Raw genomic sequence first — 26,252 nt, 5'->3', positions numbered from 1 at the left:
CCAATGTGGACTGCAAGTCCTTATCTCCTTCGTGGAATAACTTAGGAGGTGACTATGCTGAGAGGGCAACTCACTGACAGGGAAACCACTCCGACCTTCCCCACTGGTAGCAGGATTTTAATCACGCCCTGACTTAAATCATTAATTCACAACACTCAGGTTGTTTAAAGAGCTGTGATAATGGGCTGAGAAGAAATTACCATCCATTTTCTCTTGGCAGGACTGTAACGGCATGACATGGCACCCGTCAAATTGGGGAAAGAACAGGGATAATTTTCAGAACCAGAAAAAGACAGAAAATCTACCCAGAAGAAACAATGACAGAAGATTCCTCCACATAGGCAAACACAAAGAGGTCAATTTAGATTTAGTTTTTTTAACATGCCTTTATTGCTTAAGGACATTTGGCGAGATAGCCATAACATAAACCTCATGTCCAACATTACTTGGCAACACATTTCCCAGCTGGAAAGAAAATAAATTGGATTTTTTTCTTTGTGCTAATGCCACATTTTTTGGATGCTATTTTGGAAACTAATCAAGAGGTGGCTGCTCAGCATGCCTCTTCATTCTTGATGGCTTTTTAGTGCAAAAGAGCCAGCAGCAACTTTCTGAAGTCCCCAGAGGTATCAGACCGGACAGCTTCAGCTAACGACTTCTTGTACATTTGCTGGAACTTCTCCTTTATTGCTGGCAGGTCGCTCTGAGGAGACACCAGGAGTCTCTTTAGAAGAGTGGGATGTGCTTTGAGTAATATGCCCTGCTCCTACCAGGACCCCTGGGGTCTGCTCCAAGCTCCACCGCAGCCGGTGGGAGGAGGAGAGGAGAAAGCAGGAGGCCTAAAAACTTTGGAGGACTTTCAGCTTAATGTTTGGATTTAAGGTAAGCTCACATCAGATGGTGTGGTGAGGGGATGCTAGCTGCAAAGAGGGTCTGAGCGGAGAGCCGTGCCGGGGTGGCCAGGGGCATCTCTGCCCAGTGCTCAGCGGTGCCATGTGGGCGCAGCCTTGGACAAACTCACACCAGTCACTGCCAGCTCCTGAGGCCACTCCGTGGTGGCAAGCAGGGACAGAGGCACCTCAAGGAGTACGGCTAAAAGGGAGTTTTGTTCCACCCACAGAAGTAATTTTCTGGTTACCACAGTGGGGAGAATTAAATGCCTTGTCTCGAGCTTTCCTGTGAAATGGCACCCATGGCACGGCTTGATCTTTATCACTGGGGTTTTAAATGTTACTACGACTGGACCGTGTCTTAACAGAGAGACTACCCTGGAGACTAATTTCTCACATTGCCGATCATTGAGAAATAGGCTCTCCTTGTCCCTGTGAATGACTTCTCCTCTATGTCAAGGCTGAAACAGCCCTGCAGTTACAACCTACACAGCTTACAAGGAAGGAAGACTTAAAGACTGTGTTTAAGATCTCAAATGTTTTGTGCAGTTTTGTGCTTTTTAAAATGACAATTATCTCCTTTGGCTCTTTATTTTTCTTCCCTTCTCCCCATCTGTTTTTCCCAGCTGGAATCAGAGAGAATTGGCAACATATGTTTATAAGCAATTCTCAATTTGGGAACTGCTGCTTTATCATTACTTAACGAGGAATTTACTTTTAACATCCTATTGGGGCCAGACCTCCCCATGGGCTAGTTTTAACCAGGTACAGTTGACTCCACTTGAAATTGCCTGCATGCTTTCTGGTTTAGTTCTTTTGAAAACAGAACTAGATGCAGTATCAAAATTAGAGTCGCCCGGGTACAAAAGCAGAGTGTCACTGAGCTGAAATGGGTTGACTGAGCACATGAGCTACCAGGACTCACTCCATACCCTCTACATTTGTATTTCTCCCAGAGCTGATGTGAGGTATTACAGGTCGCAGGGTACCCTACCTCGGCCCTAGTCACAAGGATGCGAATCAAGGTCTCTTCGTCAGTCCCGGCTCCTTTCATTGACTTGTGCAGAAGTGTAGCGAAGTAACCTGGGCAGTCTTTGGCACAGCTGACTGGAGAAAACAGTAAGAGCCTTCATTATACTTGTATATTTATACTTTGTGATACATCTTCAATGAGAAGGAAATAAATAAGGAAGAAATAAAGGAAACTCCCTAGGGTTTGTGCTCAGACAGACATATGAGCTGGTGGGGCTTTCATTCTGTGACCGGTCCCCCATCGGTATGCAAGGAGAAGTCTTAAAGTCTGAATGGGGACGTACGTTTCTCCACGGGGAAAGCATGTTACACAGGGAAATGATCAGCACTGAGTACTCTGCCATTCCCCAGTGAAAATGAAATGAATGAGAACAAGCATTTGCCCCTCTGGAGTTCCGCTTGCCCATCCATTCTTGGGGTAGCTGCTCACTCCACAGCTCACAGGGGCAAGATTTGGGAGAGCCCGGTTCCAGACTGATAACAGCAATACCAGAAAGCTAGCCAGAGCCAGGGGACAGGCTTAAGTGCTGGTTACAGTCATCCCCAGTGCTAAATTGCTGTCAAGGGCCCTGTACATTTCCGTGGTGGCTGGCTAGCACATTTCCGATGATGCCCAGGCATCCTCTGGAAGTTATCAACAGCCATGGCCTTGGGAGCAGTTTGGAGATGGCCACCCTGTGTTAGAGGGCAAATAATTTAGCTGTGTGGAGAAAAGCTGTGTCTAGCAAGTCCAAATCACTATTGAAAACTGGCTCTTCTTTTCCTGGCAGATATGTCACCTCAGTTTAGGGTTATCTCGATGTCTGTCACCAGGCTGTACACAATCCCCAACAACCAATGTCAGATGATGGCAAGAACTAAAAAAGAAAGCTCTTGACACTTTTTTTTTTTACCAAGGGTGAGATAAGCCTTCTCCAGATCTCCAGATGTTTCACTTTTAATGGATTCTTCTATGTCCTTCCCACACACCTATGAGGACAACAAAAAAGGAGCCATCAGAGCTGTCTGTACATGCCATCCCACTGCCATAAAACCAGCATCAGACTTAGGATCCAATGGCAAAAGGCCAATTCAGATCCTTTAGAGCCTTTCCAAGGGAGTAATTCAAGGGCAAATTAAGTTCTCCTCCGGCGTAAGCACTCACGGATCCACTGGCACCAAGTTAAGAAGGTCTATGTGGCCAGGTAAGGCACAATGCTTAAGAGATGGATAACCTAAATCTAGCAGCCGCATGTATCTGAGGGCTTCTAGGACAAAGAAGCTGTAGCTTCTTCTTGAGTGACCCCTGGGCAGGAGAAACTGTTCGAGCTTCCTCTAACCCCTCTATCAAAGGCTCTGGATGCCTCCCACAGAAATAAGATAATTTTTGGACCTTTACCAGCTCTATGAAGTTTTGTTACTTATTGTCTTTGGCTTCCCAGGGAAAGTTTATAAGCACTGCAGTTGTTCCCAAGTTTTTGTATTATTCTCTAAGAAAGGGGAAAAACAGACTGTCACTTCAAACCAGAGTTTATCCTGACTTTTGTGAACTTCATGAACATCAAAGCTTTTTACTTTGCTCTGTTTTGCCTATCAGGATGGCCCTACATGGTTCAAGACTCTAGTGGACTTTTAGGTCAGAGCTGGGAGACCACGGGTACAAGGCGGGAAGGATTTGGGCTTAAGTTCTGCAAACCCTCAGCCTGGTTTAGATCTGGGCCTATTTATCTTTCCAAATGCAGAGAAGGTCTGATGTTTGCATGGCTCTAATCTTGGCCCACTTCTACTTCAAATACAGCCAGGCAGGATGTGGTAGACCGGTTTGGGCAACCTGATCTGCTTGGCTTTAGGAATCAAAAAGCCAAGGTAGCTTGGCTATTGGAGCATTTAACTGAACCCCCAGGGTTTGGGCCACTCCGAGGGAGAGAGTATCAGTTAGTGACTGGTTTTGTTCTCCTGCCAGCAACAAACCAAAACTTGGATTAAGCTGCAAACATTTTTCCAACTATGGGTTCCTTATTGTGCTGACACTGAAATATGGCCTTGACTGGAGTTTTTTTCCATCTTCAGTGCCTAGGGTTACAGTTTCCTGACAAACTCAGAGGAATCCTTGGGGAGTTCAGGACTATGAGCCAGAGGCTGGAGCGGGGGACCCTCTCCTGAGAATAAGTATCTCTGCTGAGCTTCCACCTTGCTGCCAGGAGAAGGATTTCCCATTGCTTTGACTTTCTCAGGTCATTTCCAGGCAAGAGGTCTCAGTGGAGGTCAGCTCCAGGCCCAGGTGTGAGTAAAATGTCCCTGGTGGGTGACACAGGGCAAAGTACCAGACAGCCGGGATCCTGCTGCCTACCTTGCCTTATATTTGGAGACAGAGGAGAGTGAATCAAAGTACCTGCACAGGCTGTCTGCCCAGCGCGGGCAGAGAGGAAGAGGCTGGAGATGTGCCTCTGCCCAGCCAAAATGAGCATGTGAAGTAGGGGGATCAGGAGGAGACACCTTGACAGGCTCTGCTTTGGAGAAGGAGAGGAAAAGACCAGAAAAAGCAAAACCCTGCTTCAGGGCAGGAGTTTGTGAACTGGTCTTCTTGCAGGAGTGGGGACACCCACCATGGCGCAGCTGTGGGAAGGAAGCAACATCGCGACATTTATTTGGCTGGATGTTGCGTAGGTTATGAAGGGGAATAGGTTCTTCACTGGCAGAAGATACAGCTTTTATTCCCTATTTCCAAAAGATCAGGATCCAGTTGTATGAAAATGTTTTCCAAGATTCTTGAAGCTTTCAAGAACTTTTAAAATGGCAAAGAAAGGATCTCTTGCTCTACATGTCATTTTAGGGTCTGCAAACTACACGTCAGGCCCTACGCAACTCACATTGCAGAAGAGAATAACTCACCTTTTCGTAGGCTTGAAAAGTAGCTCTCAGCTGACTATAGCTTCTCTTTGCTAGGACCACATTGAAAGCCAGCTCCTCTGTGCCCCACCGGCCTTCTCCTGCCTTGAAGATTACATGTTATTTTTTAGAAGCATTTGCTTATTCACAGTAGACACAAAAAGTCAGCCAGAGCCCTTGATCCACCAAGCTCCAGCCTGTGCCCTCCTCGCTTCACGCCGTTACACTGCCATTGCCCCCCTGCTTGGTGTGTTTAGTCACCCCCCAGGCAGCCCTTGCTGCGCAGCACAGGGGAAACAGGGATTTTTCCACAATTGCACTTACTTTATACAGATCTGTGGCGTCTTGCTCAGCGAGATCCGCATTGACCTGTTGGGTCTCATCTCGGCTTGCCTACAGGAAAGGACATGACAGTAAAAAAAACCAGACCAAGCGCTGATTACATTTTGTAGTGGAAGGGAAGATTGTCAGCTCGTGGCCCTCAAATATTTTGGTTATAGTTTTGCTGCCATCTGCTGACAAACGCCTAGTAAAGGGGCACGGTGGGACTTGGTGGTACAGCTTGGAACGGTCTGTTCATGTTAACCGCAGCCCCTGATTTTCCTGACTTTACAGGTGAAGCCTGAATGCTAGGGCTTATCTCCCAGTTTTATTTGCTGCGTGCTGGGACCCTAATGAGATTGCAACTCTGAGATTGCTTCTCTGGAGCAAGAAGGGACTATCGGGGCTCAGTAGCTGCACAGCAGTAGACTGTACTCTGTGGATGCTCCCCTCTAGCTGGTCCCCCTTGTCCCCAGCGTCCTTGCCATCCCGTGCTCCCGCTCCCTCTCCCAGCTAGCACATGTCCAGAGCAGAAAACAAAATCAGCAGAAAACCTGGTCTGGGTTTAGAGTTAGCCTGGCTTTGAGGAGGGCCAGACCAGAAGAGCTGCAGAGGTCCCTGCCCACCTGGGTTGTTCTTGTGTTCTGCTTGCTGCTGGGTTTCGCGGGTATTTTTCCACCGGTGGGAAGCGGCAGCATGCGTGGGCAGGCACTGGGGTGGGAATGGGGCTGAGCTGTGTACACATTGCTGGGGCAGGACCGTCCCACCACGGCCTTTGGTTTCATCCCAGAGGGCTGAGCTGCTGGACACATACAGCAACCCGGGCTCAAACCACAGTGTTTCTTAGGAAAGCAGCTGGTGTATCCACCGTCCAGCTACTGAAAAGATGTTCCTGGTACCTGCAGTGAAGTGCTGCTGGTTTTTGTGGTGCTGGATGTGCCCTGATAACTGCAAGATATTTTCCTGACTAACCCATGTACTCTGAGCATTCACTAACACTGTAATTCCTGTTATTTGAAATTACGAAGGACTAATCTATGACAAAGATCTGAATAATTATGAAAAATTATTTTCACTCCTGAAAATATACCCCAAGTGGTGAAGAGAGCTGTATCAGTGCTCTCCAGAATGGGAATCTAACTGCGGTGTATTTAGTGATGTGACCTTTAAAGATCTTTAAAGCTTATTCTATTTAATGAATCTTTTCATTTCTCAGGGCTGTCTGATCAGACTGGCCATCATGTTGCATTTCTAGGTGTGATCGTATTCTTCTTAGTTAGTTATATTGTGTCTTCATGGAGATATTAATCTTTTTCTTTATTTTGTGTAGGTAGTTTAAAACAAAGTGTGTTCTAATGGAAAATATGCTTTTTTGGTCAATGGAAAATTAACTTAACAGCAATCTCTTTCTTATTTATTCTATATCTATCTGAATTGTAAATTCCTTAGCTGAGATGGAAGTAAGATTTTGCTGGTTTGGGGCAGAACTCAGCATAATGTAGCCATGACCTTGAACAGGTATTCTAGCCATTACCATGGTATAAATAATAATAAAACAATTCTCTTGTCTTCAAAGTATTGGAATTTATAAAATTACCTGTGATTTTACATAGCCCCTTTAGTTATATTAAAAAACTATAGATATAGAAGGGTCTCAACCTGAAGAATGCCTTTTGCTTATTATAATTACCTCATTATTATATTCCATATCATAATTACATTATTGTAAATACCAGCTAATACTTATTATGATTACCCAGCGTAGATAGGATAAAGAGAAGGAGCTGACCCTATCAGGTAGACGCGTAAGAGGAAAGCCCCCAGCCTTACCTCTAGCACAGTGACTAATACCTTCTTCAGGGAGCCACTTGTGTCACTTTTAACATCAGACTCTAGATCCCTATCAAAGACTGTGGAGGAAAAAAAAACATCTGTGAGGTCTGACCCAGTGATAAAGGCGTTAAATGAAAGTGTTTGAACGACAAAACTACTTACGCCGTTTGTATGCCTCCTTTATGTTTACAATTTCCTAGGCAGATAAATCAAATAAATAAATAATCAATTTAATAAATATGGCAAATGAAAATAAACAAATGTAATTAATTAATAAATAAATAAGCGACCAAAACCCCAGCAAGTCAGTACCATGCTTGTGTTGCTTGAGGCATAGGAGGCATGGAGGGGGGAAAAGCCGAATTCCCACTTCTCGCTCAGGGAAGAGACACGGCACAAACCCAGCCTGGCTCAGGACACATCCCGATGGATGCCTGACTCATGCAGGTGTCCCTCTGGTTTCAGCTGCGTCTAGGCATAAGCTGAAGGGCTTTTTGAAGAGGATTGCATTCCTGAACCTGGCAGGAGCCACCTCTGAACGGCAAGAGTATTGCCAACGCTGCCTTTAAACAGGCACCTGGGGCTTTCTCTGTCATCGGTGTTGCTTCTGTGCCGTCCATGGGAGATGGGAGTAGGACCAAGGAAGGAATTTTAATCATACTACAATTAACTCCTCCAAGAGTTTCAGCCTCAGTATGGCAACCTTATGGCTGCAGCCACGACAACAGGCATTTCAGTCATGGAAGCTGGTCTGATCCCTCCTCCTCGTCCCCGGGGGGATGCTCTTGGTGAGCTCTTTGCCCTGCGACCCAGGGAAGGTCATGCATAAAAACTACCTGGGTGTCCCAACCTTATTGTTTCGTGTGCAGAGAATCTCAATCAGCAGCGACTCATCCGTCCCAGCGCCCTTCATTGCCTTCCGAAGCTCTCGGGCCTCATACTCGCAGGGCAGGTCCATCAGAGCCAGCACAGCCTTTTCGAAATTCCCGCTCAGGTCTCCCTTCAGGTCGTCTTCCAAATCCTGCGGGGACAGTCAGAAGGGTTAGTGCAAAAGCTGAGCTGGGGTTTTTTATTTGTTTCAGGGAATTTCATTATTTCAAAGCTTCTTCTGTACCAAAAAGGGACAAAAACATAAAAAAGGCTTTAAATACACGGACTTTTTTTCACAAAATAAAATCCCTAAAAATTTTTGTTTCATATTGAATTAAACGACGGTTCCATCTTCAAATACCAGTCAATATCAGTCCAGTTTTGACTCTTACTTGTTTAAACAACTACTTACTTGTGTAAGTAACTACTAACTCGTTTAAAAACACTAGACTGCATAGTCTAGTATTTTCAAAAGCTTAACAGGAGAGTTTGCTCTGAAACACAATGCAGAAACTTTCTGCTTCAAAAGAGCTGCAACAGAAGGGATCAAACTTACTAAACTTCTCTTCCAGTTTTGGTTAAAATTGATTTATTGGAAAAAGCACCAAATTTGTACAGAGTGCTTCGGTACCAAGCAATCAGCATTTTTTCCACCAAAAAAAAAATCAACCTTCTACTAATGATCTACTTAATTCAAAATTTAATAAGACCCCAGAGAAGAACTCGCTAGTGTATGCATGCTGAGAAGGATGCCTGCTGATGATTTATTTGAAGCTCTATCTGCAGTCAGCATTTCCTGTAGTACGGGAAGTATTTGACAAGTTCAGAACAAAAAACCAGAAGCCCAGCTCAAAGTCTATTGTTCTTAAATACCCTCTTACACAATCACAAGTGAACACTCAATCAGTTCAAGTCAGAGGCTGACGTGGGTGTCGGAGCAGTTTCAACGCGTGCACCATCAACCTCACTTCCTTGAGCAGCAGGAGCGAGAAACGGTACAACTTGTGGCTCCTTAGAATCAGAATCACAGAATTGCCGAGGTTGGAAGGGACATTTCAGATCACCGAGTCCAACCATCAACCTAACTCTGACAAAACCCATCACTAAACCATGTCTCTAGGCACTATGTCTACCTGTCTTTTAAACATCTCCAGGGATGGTGCCTCATTCACTTCCCTGGGCAGCCTGTTCCAATGCTTAATAACCCTTTCAGTATAAAAATTTTTCTTAATATCCAATCTAAACCTCCCCTGGTGCACCTTGAGGCTGTTTCCTCTTGTCTATTGCCTATTACTTGGGAGAAGAGACCAACCCCACCTGGCTACTACCTCTTTTCAGGTAGTTGTAGAGAGCGATAAGGTGTCCCCTCAGCCTCCTTTTCTCCAGGCTGAGCAACCCCAGCTCCCTCAGCTGCTCCTCACAAGACTTGTTCTCCAGACCCCTCACCACCTTCTTTGCCCTTCTCTGGACCCGCTCCAGCACCTCAATGTCTTTTTTGTTGTGAGGGGCTGCCCAAGCCCACGAGAAGGGTTGCTCCATGCTGATGTAACTGGGATGTCCCATGGCATTTTCTCATTTCTAATGCCTATTTTTATTAATCCTCACTATAGAACTCAATCTACAAGATTTATGTAACCAAAATCTTTATCATGCTTGCTGTAACTGTTACATACTGAAGACGGTGACGCACTGGCACAGGCTGCCCAGAGAGGCTGTAGTTGCCCCATCCCTGGAAACATTCAAGGTCAGGTTGGACAAGGCTCTGAGCAACGTGATCTAGTGGGAGATGTCCCTGCTCAATTGCGGGGGGTTGGACTAGATGGCCTTGAAAGGTCCCTTCCAACCCAAACTATTCTATGATTCTTTATAGAAGGCTTTCAGGTTCAGTGCTGCCAGTCCTATTAACATTGACTAATGACTAATGAGCAAGCTGACCTTAAGAAAATACCAATATAATAACAAGCTCTGCAGGATTTAACTGTTTATCTAAATAATATATTGGGAGCTTTATTTGTCTTATTGGAAACTATTTTTCTTGCACACAGAATCATTAAGGCGTTCTACCTTTCCTCCTCCAGAAATCAAGTACCCAATGAGAATTCTCAGGTTTGCAACGTGCATTCTACTTCATCACTGGAAAATATCAATACTACGTCTGTTAAACTCAACAAAAATATAATGGTGTAAGATCAAATAGTCCTTCTGAATTTGCATCTGGTCTGAGAGGGATTCTGACTTAAAATTTCCTTTTTACACTAATTCCTTTTTCTGAATGTGCTGAAGATGAACACAAGCTGAAGTATTTTTTATTTCAGTTATGAATAATTTTCTAGCTCTCCCAACTTTGATTAAAATGCTCTGATCTGGTTAAGGCTGATTTCAAGAAGACTCTGAGGCCTAAGATTAGAAATATAATTGGTATTTTAGGAGATAAAATAAATTGCTGAATCAGAAACTAACTGGTGTCCTCCTTAAATCCACTGTGCCCTTGATATTTTCAAGAGCAGAGGCCTGTAGGCTCTATTTCTAGCAGGCGTGCCGTATGAAACAGGGAGGCCATTTATTTTGAAATACCTTGCTATACAGAGCCTTGTACTTCTGTTTTATTTGCTGTCTCTGCTCCGCTGTTCGACTTGACAACACTTCAATAATTTTCTTTTCATCGGTTCCTGAAAAAGAAGTTGCGCATAGGAATTATTTAATCAGGAATCTAATCCAGAGGAAAGAAAACATGATCTCTGAAGAGAAAAAAACCTGCTCTCTATATATCCCCACCGGTGCCAACTTTAGGATTTGTAGCATCTAAGATTCTTTTGAGGATATACTTAACTGTAGTCAGCTACAATGTTCAGACCATAAAATAAAAGTTCACTATCTCGCGCTGCTCTTATTTTATCAGGGAAATCGAGTCTTCTGTTCGAGAAGGTCAGACATGGCTCCTAAAGTCAGGGTTATGGCAGTGCCCATAGGCTGACATACCCGTCTTTGGTGGCAATGCTTGTTTGAGTAGTCCTGAGGGATCAGCCACAGGATCCAGTTCATTAAGTGTGCGAACGCTTGTGCTGGCACAACAGAACGAACGGCGTGGGGCGAGAGGCCCGGGTGGGTGGGGCTGTGTTTAAATCAGCTTCGTTAACCCATAGCCTGAATGTCCAGCCTGTACAAAATGGGTTGTGCTTTGCATTGAATGGAGTCAGGAAGAGGAGCCGGAACCGGCCGTCGTGGTCTGAGTCTCTGCTGATGCTGTTTTGCTCGGCAAGAGTAAGTGAGAATGAATTGGGAGTATGGGATGCCCCGGTGATGGGCACCAGAGCAGCTGCATCCCCCGGGAACCCGCGGGGAACTCAACACACAGCATCCCCCCAGCAGGAAGCCCTGGGGCAGCTTTGAGCTGTAACTTATGCGATGGATGGAAGCAGCTCCCTGAAGGCAATGACCTTGTTCTTGTACTTTTCTCGCCCTCAGCCATATAAACAGATGTTTGCACTAAACAAAGCTGCTGGAAGGCGTTCGTTACGTGTGCGGTTAAAGGGAAAGGACTGCAGTGATGTTGCTTGGATGCCTGAAAGACACAATAGAGTAGCTATTGCATTAACACATGTGTCCCGGTGCGCTTCCATCTGAGGGCCAGCAGCTTGCCTCAGGCGTTATTTCTTCAAGGTAAGTACTGAAATGGAGAATGGGTATCAGGAGAGACCTATGACCCTGCATGTGATGGGCACTGCCAAACTACCCGTAGCATATAAAGGGTTTAGATGGCAGAGCAAAGGCATCAAGCCATAGGCCAGGTCTGCTGATGCATGCACGTCACGCTGGTGGACACTGCCCCATGCTCTCCTTGCGCTCTTCCATCTGTTGCATCCACCTACTGGGCTCTGGGCCATGCCTCGTCTCAGGCTCTCGGGAGCAGGGACCAACAAGGGTTTCTAAGGAGCTACCAGTACAAAGGATAAAAACACAAATGATATTGGCATTCAGCAGCAACTGATGCATTCTCATCCCTGCATATCATCCACCAGGTACATACAGGACATGTTTAGGGCATCTTGTCCAGTTTCTTCCTGCTTAGAACTGAGGCAGAAGGCATGGTCCTATTTTAGAAGGAAAAGCACTCCTATCTGACAATGTGGGGTTAAACTCTCAGTAGGAGAGCCCTCTGGGGAACTGTCTTGAGGGGCCTCAGTTGATAGGACAGGAAGAGTTCCTGATATTCAGCACTTAACTAGCTGGTTCTGAATGTCGGTGCTATACCAGGAAGAAATGCTTAAATACATGTTTACTGTGCAAATGCCTGGAGTGAATGAATAACTTCTTGCTCTGGTATGCTGCCTGGCAGTTCTTCCTCTGCTGGACGTTGTCATCTCCGGGGACCTGAGGATCCCATGAACGCTGTGCATTCCTCATTCGCATCAGTGCACGCTCAGCCAGCTTACTTCAAACTACCTTAGAAGGTGGTGGGAGCCAGTATTTTTGGTTAAAAATCACTGATGCAGATTGAGAGCACCGTATGTTCCTTTTAGGAGATGGAGGTGCAATGGGCTCTGATGAGCATATAGAAGTGGTGATGTTTTTTGCTGGTCCTTGAAGGTCTGGGAAAGGACATTTAACCATGACCTTAATCCGACCTGAGTAGCTAGACCCCATGACTGTCATATCAGCCTTGACAGCTTGGTGTTCCTGTCACAGGGAGCAAATATCATGTTTATCCCAATCCCCTGGAGCCAAGCAATTAACAAACTAGATCTTACCAGTCTTTGAGGAACAAGCTGGCTTCCCTTCCCATTTACGTTAATCATATAAAACTCCATGGCTATGCATGTTCTTTGAGTCAGTAAGTGACAGAAAGCATAAAGATTACCTGAAACCAGTTGGAACAGTTGTTTTGCCCTAAATTTATTTATATGCTCCTTATAATACCGAATTGCCCTTTGTGTAAAAAAAAAAAAGAGCTTTCTTACCCGCTCCTTTGCAGGCACTATGTATTTTCTTGGCATCTCGGTCTGCATCAAACCCATGATGATGGTGTTTATTGGTTGACTGGGAAAACAGAGGCACAACAGATACATGGGAAACAATTTTGCATTAGTCTCTGAACGACAGCAGTTTGGGCCAGGTTCTTGCTTGATCTTCATTCACATCATCTAATCCATGAAGTTCATGCTGGGCTTTGCTGAAATACTGGATCTATCCCTAGGGCTCCTAGAATGGATCCACAAATAGCTGCCACCACATGACACACGGTGCTGATCCGATATAACTTCGTTCCGCCAGTTCAGGCTTACTCAAATGATTTAAAGGTAATAACTTCATACCAGGCATTTTCATGCCAGATCAAATATTATTTGTTTGTACCACTTTAACAATAGGCCAATATAAACGCCTTATCAGATGTGTACAGAACCAGGCCCGTCTCTGTAGTACGTTCGTAAGTACTAGGAGTTTACAATCCAAATCAGCTGAATAAAACCTGGTCCTGCAAACCTTTCTTGCGTTGATGCATTCATGCAAGTGAGATAATTGGAGATATGTAACATGATAAAGCTGGTGTTTTGTTTTTTTTTTATTTTGGCAAAATAGCACATGTGGTTACCTTGAGCTAAATCTACCAGGGAAAAGTCCACAGCCACAGCGGCAGTTTACAGCCTGACATACCAATGTAAACAGAAAACGATGCCCGTTCCTGCTGTTCTGACAAGCTGTGAATCACAAGGGCTGAAATGCTGGTACACCCTCTATTCTGCTGTTTCTCGGACAGGGGTAGAAGTATCTGAGACCAGGAGGGCAGCAACATTTTCAACCTCTGTGGTATCATGAATCAGTTATTTTAAATGCCTAAACTCTAAAATAATGCTGTAAAATAGGTTCTAGGCTCCTCAATCAAGTAGAACTACATGCAGGCCATCGATTCGGGGGGCGCTGCAAGTGTTTTGGCATTTCCATTCAAATAGCAACACATGGATCAGGCTATTGGCTTTGCTGGGCTGCCAGGGCCTGGCACCACCACTGTTAATTAAGGGTTAAGATACTCCAGGGCATGGCACTCTGCTCTCCACTAAATTAAGGGTTATGACACCCCAGGGCACGGCAGTCTGCTTCTAAGCCCTCCTGAAAATGCCACCATCCTGCTGAAGAGCAGAATAGGCTAAATGGCTGATTGGCCCCCTTGTCTTTGGGGACAGCACAGGGCAGAGACAACTCCTGAAAGACATTAGGCACAAGATCATTCTGCTTGTGGGATAAACAGAATTTAGCCATATGGCTGTGGGCCGTGCTCTGCCATGTACCCACCTGGCCAGAGGACGCCCTGTTTTATTTACAAGTATAGATATAGCCCGGAAGCGTGGTTGTTGGTATTCTTCAAAAGTTTCATGCTGTGATCTACCAGCTCTGGTAGAAGAGCTACAGCTCTGGATAAAGGAGTCTCCTAGCAAAAGATAAAGGGTATTATCTCAAGGAGAAATCCCAAATCCAGTCCCTACCCTGCTTTACCAATGTACCTTTGCGATAGACCAAAGACCACGTAGGTAGCTGGCTTTTCTAATGCAGTTAGCAGCTAGGATACAATTTACTGTTAATAGTAGTGCAGCCATCTCACTCAAATTGAAAGTTATTTTTACAACAATGGCAATTAGTCAGGTACAATAATAATGCAATAATTTCTCTCGATCTCTACAGCACAAGCTAAGACTTTCATTGCCACATCGTTATCGCAAATGTTGCTTGTAAATGTGTATCCTGCTGTATGCTCTGACACACACAGAGGCTTCTCTGAACCTTTCATATCAGGTGGAAACAGATGCATATAAGTAACTAGTATTTTCTAGAGGGAGATTTTATTTAATGGTCTTCAAATTTCTCAGGAATTTTCTCAAAAAGGAAAGGGAAAAGCACAAAGTTAGAGAAGAGATACACTGATCGCTGTTTTTATAGAAAATGAATTGCATTCACATTTTTCTATTACGATAGGGTGTACGTGCTTCTCCTTTGATGGAATCATGTACAAAAGATATCTTTTTGCACAACATGCTTGAAAATTAAGCAGCTCTAACTTCCTTCATCTCTTCTGATTGCTACACCCCCTTTTCCATTCTTGGGAGAATAAAATTCACCTTTGTTCTCTCTAATACCAAAACAAACGACGACAGCTAAACAGGCTCAGTGGCCGAGGAATCTGGGGGAACAGAATAATGGGATCCCACAATACAACCAAAGCCTGTTCTGGATATACAGCCCCAGGATGCAAATGCTGCATGCACAGCCAACCAGAGGCACAATGGGCCTTTTTGCTGAAGAGTCGTAAAGGCAGGGTGTTTATGCAAGGAGTGTGGTCCGGGTGCTCCTCAACACGTGGCAGAGTCAATGGGCATCACGGTCGTAGCCTCCAAGAGGATGCTCTGCTGCCCGTTCCATTGACTGTGCCCCACACACCGCCCTGTGCGGTGCCAGTACAGATTTCCCCTCTCCATAATACCAAGTTTAACAGGCAAAGTGTTTTGAACACTTCAGTTCCTACTTTAGCATATGGTTGTTAGTATTACTGGGTAATGCACTCCTAATTACTTCTTGCACCCACAGGACACTGTAAGCTGGACAGACGGGGTACAATATCTGAATGGACTAATGATGATGACATTAAGATATCATTATTTTGGCTCCATAGCGCTAGCACACTTTTCAGATGACACTCATGCCACTCATATGGTTGACCCTGCTGTCTGTGTCAGCCAGCCAGTACTGAAATTATTCTTAGAGTTGGTTAAAAAGCATTTCTTTGTGAGGGTAAGGACCAGATAAACAGCTGAAAAATCAGCAAAAAAGGGACAATTCTGGAGCACAAAATACAGAAAAAAGTGCTAACATATTAAATGCATAGATCATAGAATCATAGAATGGTTCGGGTTGGAAGGGACCTTAAAGATCATCTAGTTCCAACCCCCCTGCCATGGGCAGGGACACCTCCCACTAGACCAGGCTGCTCAAAGCCCCATCCAGCCTGGCCTTGAACACTTCCAGGGATGGGGCAGCCACAACTTATGCCTTGATGGCTGGTCAATTATGCTCAGGTTTTAGCAAGTCCCTAACTCCTACGTGCAACTTGTCATTGTGGCTGTTGTGTTTGTGTGTAGCACAGTTACAACAGGTAGCAAAATGGTAGCACCAGCAAGTGAAATAACATTGTGGATTTATGGGGACTCATAAAGACTTAAAAAAAGGAAGGCATTTCTTTTCAATGTGGAAGGGAAGGAAGGCCTGTTTCTTAATGATGTTCAGGACATGTTTGTTTTAAAGCACCAGAGGAATCTATTGAGTCAGCTCTGCTAAAGCCTCCGTCTTCAAATATATCACTGTAAAACATTAAATGATGCACCTGGGAGATATCATTCTTATAGTGCTGTGTGCAATACTACTATCAGCTTTATAGAGAGGAAGTCTGATACTCTGGTTAAGTGACTGACTGTTAAGGCCAAGTCCTGAGTCATCTAGAAAGCCCTGGTTAAAATTCACCACCAGCTGCGTCCCAGTCTTGTTCTTGCCCAATGACACAGCCTTCCCAGCAGGAGAGCGAGGGCTGTTTCAGACCTGTACTGCTTCCCACCCTGCAGATTTTGATGGATAGATTTTCCTGCAAGGGACAAATGACAAAAGAAATTGGTGTTTAATACCATTTGTAACTTGTAGGTATTCTTTTAAAAATATGGGCAGAGTCACTTTAATACAGTTCTTGTTTTAGAGTTAAGGTCTTCGATTAGGCTTGAGTAGTTAATGACTTATAAATGTTAAAGCAATTTTGGTGATAGCATGATGTGGAGCCTGAAATATCAGGTGGAGAGAATGCATAAAAATTTTGCAGCTGGACATAGGATGTAAAGGAACTTGCTCTCATAAATTGGTCCAGCTCCATCTACTCTGTTACTTCATTTTCTTCTACAATTCTCTCCAATACTTCCATATTTATTAGTGTAACCAGAGTTCTGCTGGTAAGAAACCCTCTTTTCACTTCCAGCCTAGCTGTCTTCATGGCCTATGTCCACTTGCTTTTTCTGCCAACAGCGTTCCTTAGCTTGAACAGTTTTTGCCTCACTCATACATATTTTTAGACAACAATCATTTGCCCTTGCAGCTTTGGCTAAAATTGCCACAGATTTATTTCTATGAAACTGGATAGATTATAACGGATCTAAAACTAAAACTTATACCTTGTTGTAAGGCACATTACGTAGTTTTTCCTACTGTAAATTACATTTGACTTTAAGGAGAGGTAAGATCAGTTTGTAGTTGAAGATGGTCTGCAATGCTTAGAGAAGCACTTGGAAACTGCTCTTTGATATTTCAGCATGTGGAGCCCTTATGGTGCACAAATAAACAGTTTAACAAAAAGGTCAGCAAAACCAAGAAAGACATGGCGGGGAAAGAAGAGCTCTGATGGATTCAAGGCATCGGTAGTTAGAACTGGTGGGATGCTGCAATACATTGCAGATATTTCTGAAGACAAAATCTAATATCTTCCTTTAGCTAAAGACAACTAAGCTTGTAGTAGATACAAAGTGCTCGTCCATCAGCAGACAAGAACAGAAGAAACACTACCATGAGCACAGAATTATAGAATCATAGAACCATAGCATCGTTAAGTTGGAAAAGACCTTTACGATCATCGAGTCCAACTGTAAACCTAACACTGCCAAGTCCACCCCTAAACCATGTCCCTAAGCTCGAGGTAGCTTCCTGTATTGCAAATACCCTACCTGAAAATAGCTGATAATACAGCTGAGCAATCACAGCTATTTTTCCATTTCTGTCATCTCAAGCAGATGCCACAACCATGCTCGGGAACAGAGGTTTATGGAGCAGTAATGTCAAAATACCAGAAAGGGTAGCTGCTCGGGATGCTGCTGACAGTGCTCACCCGCTGCAGGTCCAACACAGATCCATACGGATAAAGTGCATGGGAAAGTGCAGACACAGATGCTTACAAGCAAATTGCTGAGAAGAGCCAGCAGGAATGTGGCTGCTGACCAGAGCAGTCGAGATGCAGGTCTAATAGTGATGGGCGGAGCCCTAAAAAGGGCTGGATCGATCCAGGAATGTTGAGTGCTTCCTCCAGTCTTCATTTTTGCCAGGCCCATTTTATCTTTATTTTTGCCAGGTCCATTTTATGTGCTTTATTTAGTGGATGTCTAAGTTCAAGCTTCAATTTGATGGATGTTTCCATTTTTCTTTGGCTTAACAGAAATAAAAATTAAATCTCAAAATAGCAGCACATAGAAAGGGCAGACTGAGCCTGCCATGCTCTTTACAGCACTGACTCCTGCTCATGACTGCGGTCTGAAATAAAATTTAGGGCACTATTCAGTTGTCTAAACATAGGTATCTGGTGCCGTCAGAGGTGCCGCAGGGTAAGCTGCTCGCTGCCTGTCAGAAATAAGTGGCCTCCTGTGCAACCTGCATCGGTCAACCCGGTGCGGATGTCTCGCACACAAGAGGGCATCTCCAATGGTTATTGGAGCTGGGCTACCACAGCTATTTCATCAGTTTTCTTATTCTTCAGATAATTTTAATTACGTTCACCAAAATGCATTGGAGAAAAACGAGGTTTTAAAAAGAATGACACAAACCGGTTCCATGTGCAGCAATATGAGCTTTCCTTTCTACCAAGCAGGTGAGCTCAAGCCTCAGTCTTTTGTTCAGGAGATTTGTAATACACTCTCTCTCTCCTCAAGATTTTCAAGACACATAACAGGCACCTAATAATTTTGAGGTTAACACCCTGCTGGTAAATTCATCTAAAAAATGTCCAGTGGGTTCACATATTTCAGCTGAGGTACCAGATCTATACATACTGCAGTGCCATGCCTCCCGTTTCTTTAGGAAGCCAAGCCCCAAACTTTCCATAATGTCCCAAAGGTGAGCACAGGACTGCCAGAAAAACAAACAGACAAGCCAAAACGATTGAAAACCCATCCCAGATCGGAAACTGTGGAACCTGTTGAGATTTCCCAGTTCTCACCTATGAACAGTCACTGAGTCACCAGTTCAAAGGCCTTCAGGTAGCCTTGTCTCCAGCTAATGAACCAGTTCTCTTCCAGCCCAGCAATGCTGGAGCTGTCAGGACTGGTTTGGGCAGAGCTGATCTTGCTGTAGGCAATGGATAAGTGAGCTGACATCTCAAGGTGCCTTCCAGTTCTCTGATTTTCTGTATTCCTCTTCTGTGTGGAGAGGAGAATTTATTTTCCTTGTCTACCAAGAAATGTCCCAAACCATCTTGTCATCTTGTTAGCATAATAAACAACAGGACTGGGGTGCTTATCTCATTAGTTAAATTGTTTCTAATACACTGGGATCACGGAAGACAGCTTTTGGCAAATCAGCGCCTACATGATTAATTTTTTATCAACGCATATATACTCAAGATTAATTATTTATCCTGGCAGAAGCCTTTAATAAGCTATAATGCAACTGGAATCCAAGGGTAACTAGACTAACAGCACTGGATAGAGAGAAAAAAAAGGGCACGTTGTCTTGATCTTGTGGTTTTAGTCTTCTACATCACATGTTGTCAGAATAACATCCTGTTAGCGGAACAAACTCGGAGTTCTTACTCAAAGGGATAGTCTTAGTGACAAACAGACCAAATCTCATCACTCATTTCCAAGCATTTCCGTGTGTTAAGAAAAAAACACCAGAACAAAAACGGGAGTAGGCTGCAGTATTTTGGTTCTGATCTACTTCCAAAGACAGACTGAAAACATGGTGCCATGTCTGTACTTCACCAATAATCTGAGTTACCAGAACAGACATTTCCAGTCATAAATATTTTTTTCACTCTGTCATAATGCTACCTGAGGCCTTCTACCCCTGCATAAGGTATATTATTCTTTTATAATATGGTCACCTTATTTTAAACATATGCATTCCTAATAGAAAATATATCTGCCTGCTTGTGTCTGTTAAAAATGCAGGTGAGGCTGGAATGAACGCCAAAAGAAAGGAGGAAAAGCCATTTCAGCGGTAGCATCCGCCCTGCCTGATGAGCAACATCCCTCCCTCGCCCACAGCAAAGAGTCTGGAGATGGGTATTGCACACCTCGGGGCTGTGGGTGGAAGAGCTCTCAGAGCCAGTGGGCAGAGGATCACCCCTCTGCCGGGAGCCTCTGGCTTTGCTGTGGGATGGATGAGGGCCCTGGGCCAAGCTGGCAATGGGGTCTGGTGATCTGTGGCTGCTTTCTGTGTCAGCAAGGCCCCAGGACACCCAGGACATCTCTATTCCCAACCGTGTCAGCCAGCCTGGCATGGGGCTGCAAATATTCCTGGGGGATAAAAGTGTGACTTGCTCAGAAAGCTCCAGACATCAATCAGAAAGGGCAGAATTGCAGATAAAGCCCATTTAATTTCAGTGTATAGGTGCTTTCATGGGAAAAGCTTCTTAATATTAGAGGTCTTTAATATAGTGGAGAAGCAAAAGAAACAAAGATCAATTACTGGTAGGCAAGGTTGAGTCTCATCTAGCTAGCAAAGGCTGTTCAGGGATGAGTATATCTGGTCATTAGTGGATGGTGGGTTCCCCACCTCCTATCACCCTTGCATCAAAGAAAGATGTTCTTCTGCAAGTTCTTCTTCAGTGAAAATTAAATAATTGGGCTCAATTATTCAGGCAGGAATTTATGTGAAATAAAAAGGCTTTTAGCACATGGGTCAGAATAGATGGACACTAACATTTAAAGACAAACAGAAGCCAACAGCTGCGGCACATTGGCAGTGGGGCAGCGTCAGCAGGCACCAGGGTTTGTGCTACGGCAGTAAAAGGTGGGGTTGAGAAACACCTTTTTGACGTATGTTAATTGGCAAGCGCTACCTTAAGGACTGCCTGTGTCCTTTTGACCACAAGGTTTCTTCCTCTGCTGTTTTGTAAAATGTACCTGTCATTTTTGTTTGTTTGAGTAATTTTCTCAGTCAACCACAATATGTAACTGCAAAACTGCCATCTGCCTCCTTGACTGCTCAGAGAATGGTATCGGCGTCTTCGAATGCCATCCGCCATCTGCCAGGCAGGCTGTCACTCTCCCAAATCCTTACGGCGGTTTTAGGCGGAACAGCTGTATGACAGCAACACGCACTGTCAGGCTAGCTTGTTGCTGGCAGTCTGTTGCTATCAGGAACAAAACAGTTTCTATGTGAAGTATAATAGAATGGATAATACAATGTATGTAAGTCATGTCGACCAGACTTCATTACTCAACAGCCTTCGCAATGATTCAGTGGCTCCTTCCAAACTGAGAGGTGCAAATAACCTTGTCTTCTCCATCTAAGGCTAAAGCTACAGTGACAACAAAATCCTAATAAAATTAGTGGCATTTCCTTTTTCCTATTGCAAACAAGTGGCAACGGTGAAGGTAATTGCTCTAACAGTTATTTAAACTGCAAAATTAAAACCATCAGTCTCCTACGACATCCCTCCTGTTTCTAAATAGCTGTTAAAATATCACCTCATAAGAGCTTATGGATAATGTTTTATCCACTCCATTTATTCACGCTCATCACCATTAAGAGAAAAAAATTTGGGAGGGTTCTCTCATGGCTGGCTTTTCCACTGTCCAGTTTTAATGTGTCCACACCTTCTTGTGGCTGGTGGAACCCCTAACGCAGATCACTTTTAAAATCAGAATTAACTACCAGGGCACCACCCAGTGGGAACGCCAAAGGTGCAAAACTGCAGCTTTTATTTCTAAAGGGCTCAATTCACCGGCTTAAATACAGATACCTTTGAGATGTTGTAGAGCACCCGGCCCCTGCGTGGGGCTGGCAGAGGTGACACAGGGCTGACAGGGACCTGACTCCCTGGTGTGGCAGCTGAACCCAGGGCAGGAAAGGATGCCAGAAATCTCCAGAGGCTTTACGCCTGTGTTTAGACATGAGTCATGCCTCACATCACTTCCTTTTAATACTTATCGTGCAAATGGAAGCCACAAAAAAATGACAAATGGCTTTATTCAGCTGGGACAAATCTGGAATTCCAAGTGTGGAATTATTCTGTTACACCTGGGGTGGATTTGTCTACTTTTATTTTACTGAGCATAATGCCTGGTTGGAAAACACTTCACATGCTAGGCCAGTAGGGATAATGATAACCAAAATGATTGGAATCTGGCATATTCTGCCTCTTTTTCAGCTGAGACAGCCAATCTCTGACTTGCATACCGATGAAGAGATAGCTCGAGTGTTCTTAGGTCTTATTAAAAATTTTACACTCATTACCTCAACTAAGACTTGTGATGAGTTTTGGTAAGTTAACACTGATGGAACCGAAGTAAATTCTTGTGTATGCCAGCGTGAAAGCTAACATGACTTAATAATGCCTATGCAGGGCTGAAATACGTGGACGCAATCTTTGGGAACATCCTGCTGACTCCTTCATGTTTTCTAAAGCTGAATTATTTAAAAGGAGAAGAACTGGAAGGACAATGCACCTCATCAGGGAAGCCCCAAGATTACATACTTCTCCCCTTGATTGGGAGAGGTCTCATTGGTTTTAAAACATTCCTCTGCAAGATGCATTATCTAAACACCATCTATCTATTCATAGACACGTAGAAGGGCCGTTACTATACAGACATGGCATGTTTAGTGTCCGACAAACCAACTGTGTCTACTGAACTTGGAGGTTTCTGTGTCTAACTCCTCTCCACCTCACAGGGTGGAGGAAATCTCAAATAGTCCCAGCTCAGCTGAGTCACCCAGAGCAGCAGTAATCAGTCCGTTGCTTCAGTCAGTAGTCGTAGTTAACAATAAAGGCAGTGTAATTTTTCTGGATAGTAACAACAGAACTTGGCAGAATACACTAAAACTGTTTTATACAAAGAAGAGCATTAGACTTTAGATATTTTTGGAATTTTTTTACGGTTTTGTAAAACATAATTGTTTGACCTGTTTGCATGATGTAACACATAAATATAATGACCCTTTGATACTTCAGATGGGTTCTTTTTCTTGCCACAAACTCATAATAAATTTTTCACGGGTAGATGCTTGTTAACACCTACCACAGCTGCACTCACAGGACAGCCTCAGACCTAAAAGGAACAGCAAATGCCCTGGATAAAAGGGGAACCATGGAAACGAAAAGAATCCACCGCAGCTCTTCCCCAGTGTTGGGTGGCTGAACAAGAAGGTATATTTATTTTCTGCTGACTGTGGGCTTGTGGCCAGGAACTGAACAAGAATCAACTGTCACCGAATATTGGTCTGCCAGGGGAAGCAACAAATAGCAATTGTTGAGCTTTGTGATGAGATCATAAAAATCACCCTGTGGTAAGTAATACTTGCACTAAGGAAACATTTCTACAAGGATAGAAATGTCCATAGGCAACACAGAAGCCCTTGTGATGTCTGTGAGCTTATCCCCAAGAGGACCCCCAAGGCAGATGTGCTCTCCTGGTTATACTTACTTTTTAACCTTCAAGTTCTCAAACCACCTGTCTCACAACAACCTGCCACCCCCTTCTTACGTTACAGTCCTCCCTGGCAGAAGGTCTGGGCTGCTTTACAGTGAGAAGATGGAAATCAAGGGAGTCACAGAGAATCTCAAAAAGTGGTTTAAATTAAAAACAAAGAACTCGCACCCCCCCGAGATTGATCCAAGTCACAAACGTCACAGAGAACAGAATAATGCGTAAAGAGTCATCTTGGATTCTTGAGAGAAGGCTAAAAAAACAATTACACAATTTCACAAACGTCAAAATCCATCAAACTTTTCAAACCATCATATCATCAAAACTATTGGTGCTGTTCCCAAAATGTCCCCAGAGCACCTTGCTGACAGCAGAGCAGCTACCCAGATTTTCAGGTGGATTGATTCTATTTGTGGCAATTTTGAAGACAGCAGAGGTACAGATAAGCTTGACGGAAGACTGCAAACAGAGTAAATAATTAGAGACTTTAAATCTCTAAGGATGTACAGTCAAAAACTTTGTTTGATTGTAGAAAAAGGGACCGGATTGGGTTCAGAGAGCAAAAAGCATGTGGAAATATGCAAATCTGTAGCTGTAATGTTGCACCAGGTGCAGATCTTAATCGAGAGCTCAGTTTGTACGTGAAAGGTAAACTTTAGAGCCGGTTGGAAATTTTTGTTGAAAGTATTTTTTTTCAGTAAAATTTGTTACTTTTTTTCAAATTTCTATGTTTAGGAAGATAGTAATTTTGATGAAAGCTCCATTTTAAAATGAGACATTTTGATAGAGCTGAAAAGTTCCATTTTAACATCCACATAATGGAACCTTTTCTTTGAACAATGCTTAGCTTTCAGTGAAAACTTCATTTAATCATGACGTTTTTAAAAAAAGTTTTAAAACCTGAATCCATTTAACCAAATAAAAAAAACCCTCATTTGACATAGATCATTAATTTGACATTTATCCCAGCAGAATTTGGGCTATTAAAAAGATTTCACTCCTGAAATTTCAAAGCAGACAAAATTTTGGAAAGATGCAGCACTCAACAGAATGAAACAACAGAGTTTTACCCAGCTTTCCAGTGTCAGTCTTGACCATGAAAGAGGAGTTGCCTTTGTGCACTGCAGTGCCTCCCAAAGCCACCATAAACCACAGCAACACGTGCTGCAACACCACGGTGCCCCTTTCATCCTTCATTAAAAAATGTGCTTACTGGCTCCTCTGCTGACAAACTGGTAGTCCCTACGGTTGGTTTCCGTATATCCGCTGCGAGTTTGTAAGACTTGCTCTGGAGGTTTAAAAAACACAATACATAAGACACTCATGAACCTATGGTTGCAAAACATGAGATTAGGAGAAAGAACAAACTGCAGCTGAAAAGCTCTGTTAAGAATTTCATATTTTCAGGCTGTTCCAGAAGTGGTTCGCTGATGCAGATGCAGGCATTTCTCCAAGGTTACCTAAAATTTTCTAGGGACAAACACAGAATGATGCAATTCCCAGATGAGTCATGGGCTGAATCATGGGATTCTATTCCAACATGGGCTCACACCTCTTCCCACCGGAGCCTACAGCACAACTCCAGTTGCACCTACATCCAGGCTACCTAGTCCAGCATGGAGCCCAGACAACTACTAAACCTGCCTGAGATGCATGTGCTGAGCTCTCTCTTGACACAGATAGACCTCAACTGGCTAGTTTAAATCTAAACTGGATATGCTTGCTCTACACCGCATTCAGTGCGTTGTCCAGTGAAAGGCTCTCCAGGGTCAGCACCCTCAGGAGACGCCCGCCAACAACCCTACAATGTGTGCTTATGTGGACACGGGGGGCAGGAGCTTTCTCGGCCTTGTTTCCTATGCAAAGATAGGTTGCTGAGCTGCTCGCTTCTCTCCCCTCACACAAGCAGCCAGGCTACAAAAGGATGGCGTGGAGATGGGACCATGTACCCTTTCACAGGGGGACAAAAAGCTGGAGCTTTGCACAAATGGTATGGGCTCTCTTGCTCAGCCTGGCAAAGACAATGTCCTGGAGAGCTGGGCTGAAAGCAGCAGATGCTCAGCATCTTTCAAGACCTTGCTGAATTTGAATTAAAAAAATAATCACGTAATAAAATAATACAAATCTTAAAGAAACAAATGTAACATTAGCCTGTATCAGCAAACAGGCTGTTGTCTATTGATACGTACTGTAAAACTGCAGGTTTTCAGACAGCACGCAAGGATAAAACGTGCTGCTGAATAAATATTGCCTTTTATCCATTAGTTTTAAAATTGGAGCTAAAAAACCCCAGTTTCTTCAGCATAAGCTACTTAACTTCCAGAAGCACCAATGATTCACAGCTATCACACAAGCTTTTGACGATCAGGCTGTTTTGAGGTTAAATATCCTTATGCAGATTTAGCTATTTATTATTAAACACCCAAATGTTAGCCAAAATTGTCTCGGTCAAAACTCATACAGTAATTTGATGTAGTAAATCCTGAAATCTGGATTTTAATCAGGCCCTTCTGTGAGCACCGCATTGTGAGGCTACTCCTCTCCCTACTATTCAGTGATAAAGTTAGCCAGATGTTGAAAGTGTTGGCCTCTGGGACAGGAAGTTTTTCATACATCTTTAGGGAATTATTTTACTGTTCAGAATGTCCCAACACAAATTTGCTAAACTAACTAAAATGAGTTTTCCCATGACATCCTATGCATCATTTCTTTTTCTCAAAATTAAAGCGCTGCCCTTTTTAACCAAGCCACAATGGGTATTAAAACACCTAGAATCTGTGTTATAGTAATTTTCATTATTCATGTACTGCAATTAAGGATGTTACCACCTATATACAAGTTTCCCACCCACACTTAAAAGTAGATTTTGAGGTTAAATCTTCATTTGCAGCTGTATTAATGTCATTTAAAGTGAAAATGGACAAAAATAAAAATAGGAAATTGCTGCATTCTTGACAATCCAAATTAAATAACTACTTACGTGTGAACCGCCCAT

At 43.7% G+C, this 26,252-nt stretch overlaps 1 protein-coding gene across 1 annotated transcript; it reads right to left on the bottom strand.

Moving 5' to 3' along the window:
* Positions 1-391: 391 nt before the first annotated feature.
* On the bottom strand, positions 392-26,252 carry ANXA13 (annexin A13). The gene is made up of 12 exons (XM_054193521.1): positions 26,238-26,252; positions 24,471-24,545; positions 12,773-12,851; positions 10,389-10,483; positions 7,795-7,965; positions 7,107-7,140; positions 6,942-7,021; positions 5,115-5,183; positions 4,794-4,895; positions 2,816-2,891; positions 1,885-1,997; positions 392-703 (listed from the first exon to the last, which is right to left on the bottom strand). The coding sequence occupies exons 1-12, from the start codon at positions 26,250-26,252 to the stop codon at positions 584-586; spliced, it is 1,029 nt and encodes a 342-aa protein (XP_054049496.1). The 3' UTR covers positions 392-583.

The sequence above is a fragment of the Rissa tridactyla genome, chromosome 2, assembly GCF_028500815.1.
Source record: "Rissa tridactyla isolate bRisTri1 chromosome 2, bRisTri1.patW.cur.20221130, whole genome shotgun sequence".
NCBI lineage: Eukaryota > Metazoa > Chordata > Aves > Charadriiformes > Laridae > Rissa > Rissa tridactyla.
Note: the sequence above shows the minus strand (reverse complement) of the source record. Positions and strands in the feature narration are given on the sequence as shown.

Excerpts from the sequence above, each read along its gene's own strand:
- ANXA13 (XM_054193521.1), bottom strand. Across the intron at positions 5,184-6,941 it reads TATTAGTCACTGTGCTAGAG|GCAAGCCGAGATGAGACCCA; the intron begins GTAAGGCTGGGG and ends CCTTTCCTGTAG. Across the intron at positions 2,892-4,793 it reads CTTTTCAAGCCTACGAAAAG|GTGTGTGGGAAGGACATAGA; the intron begins GTGAGTTATTCT and ends TTGTCCTCATAG.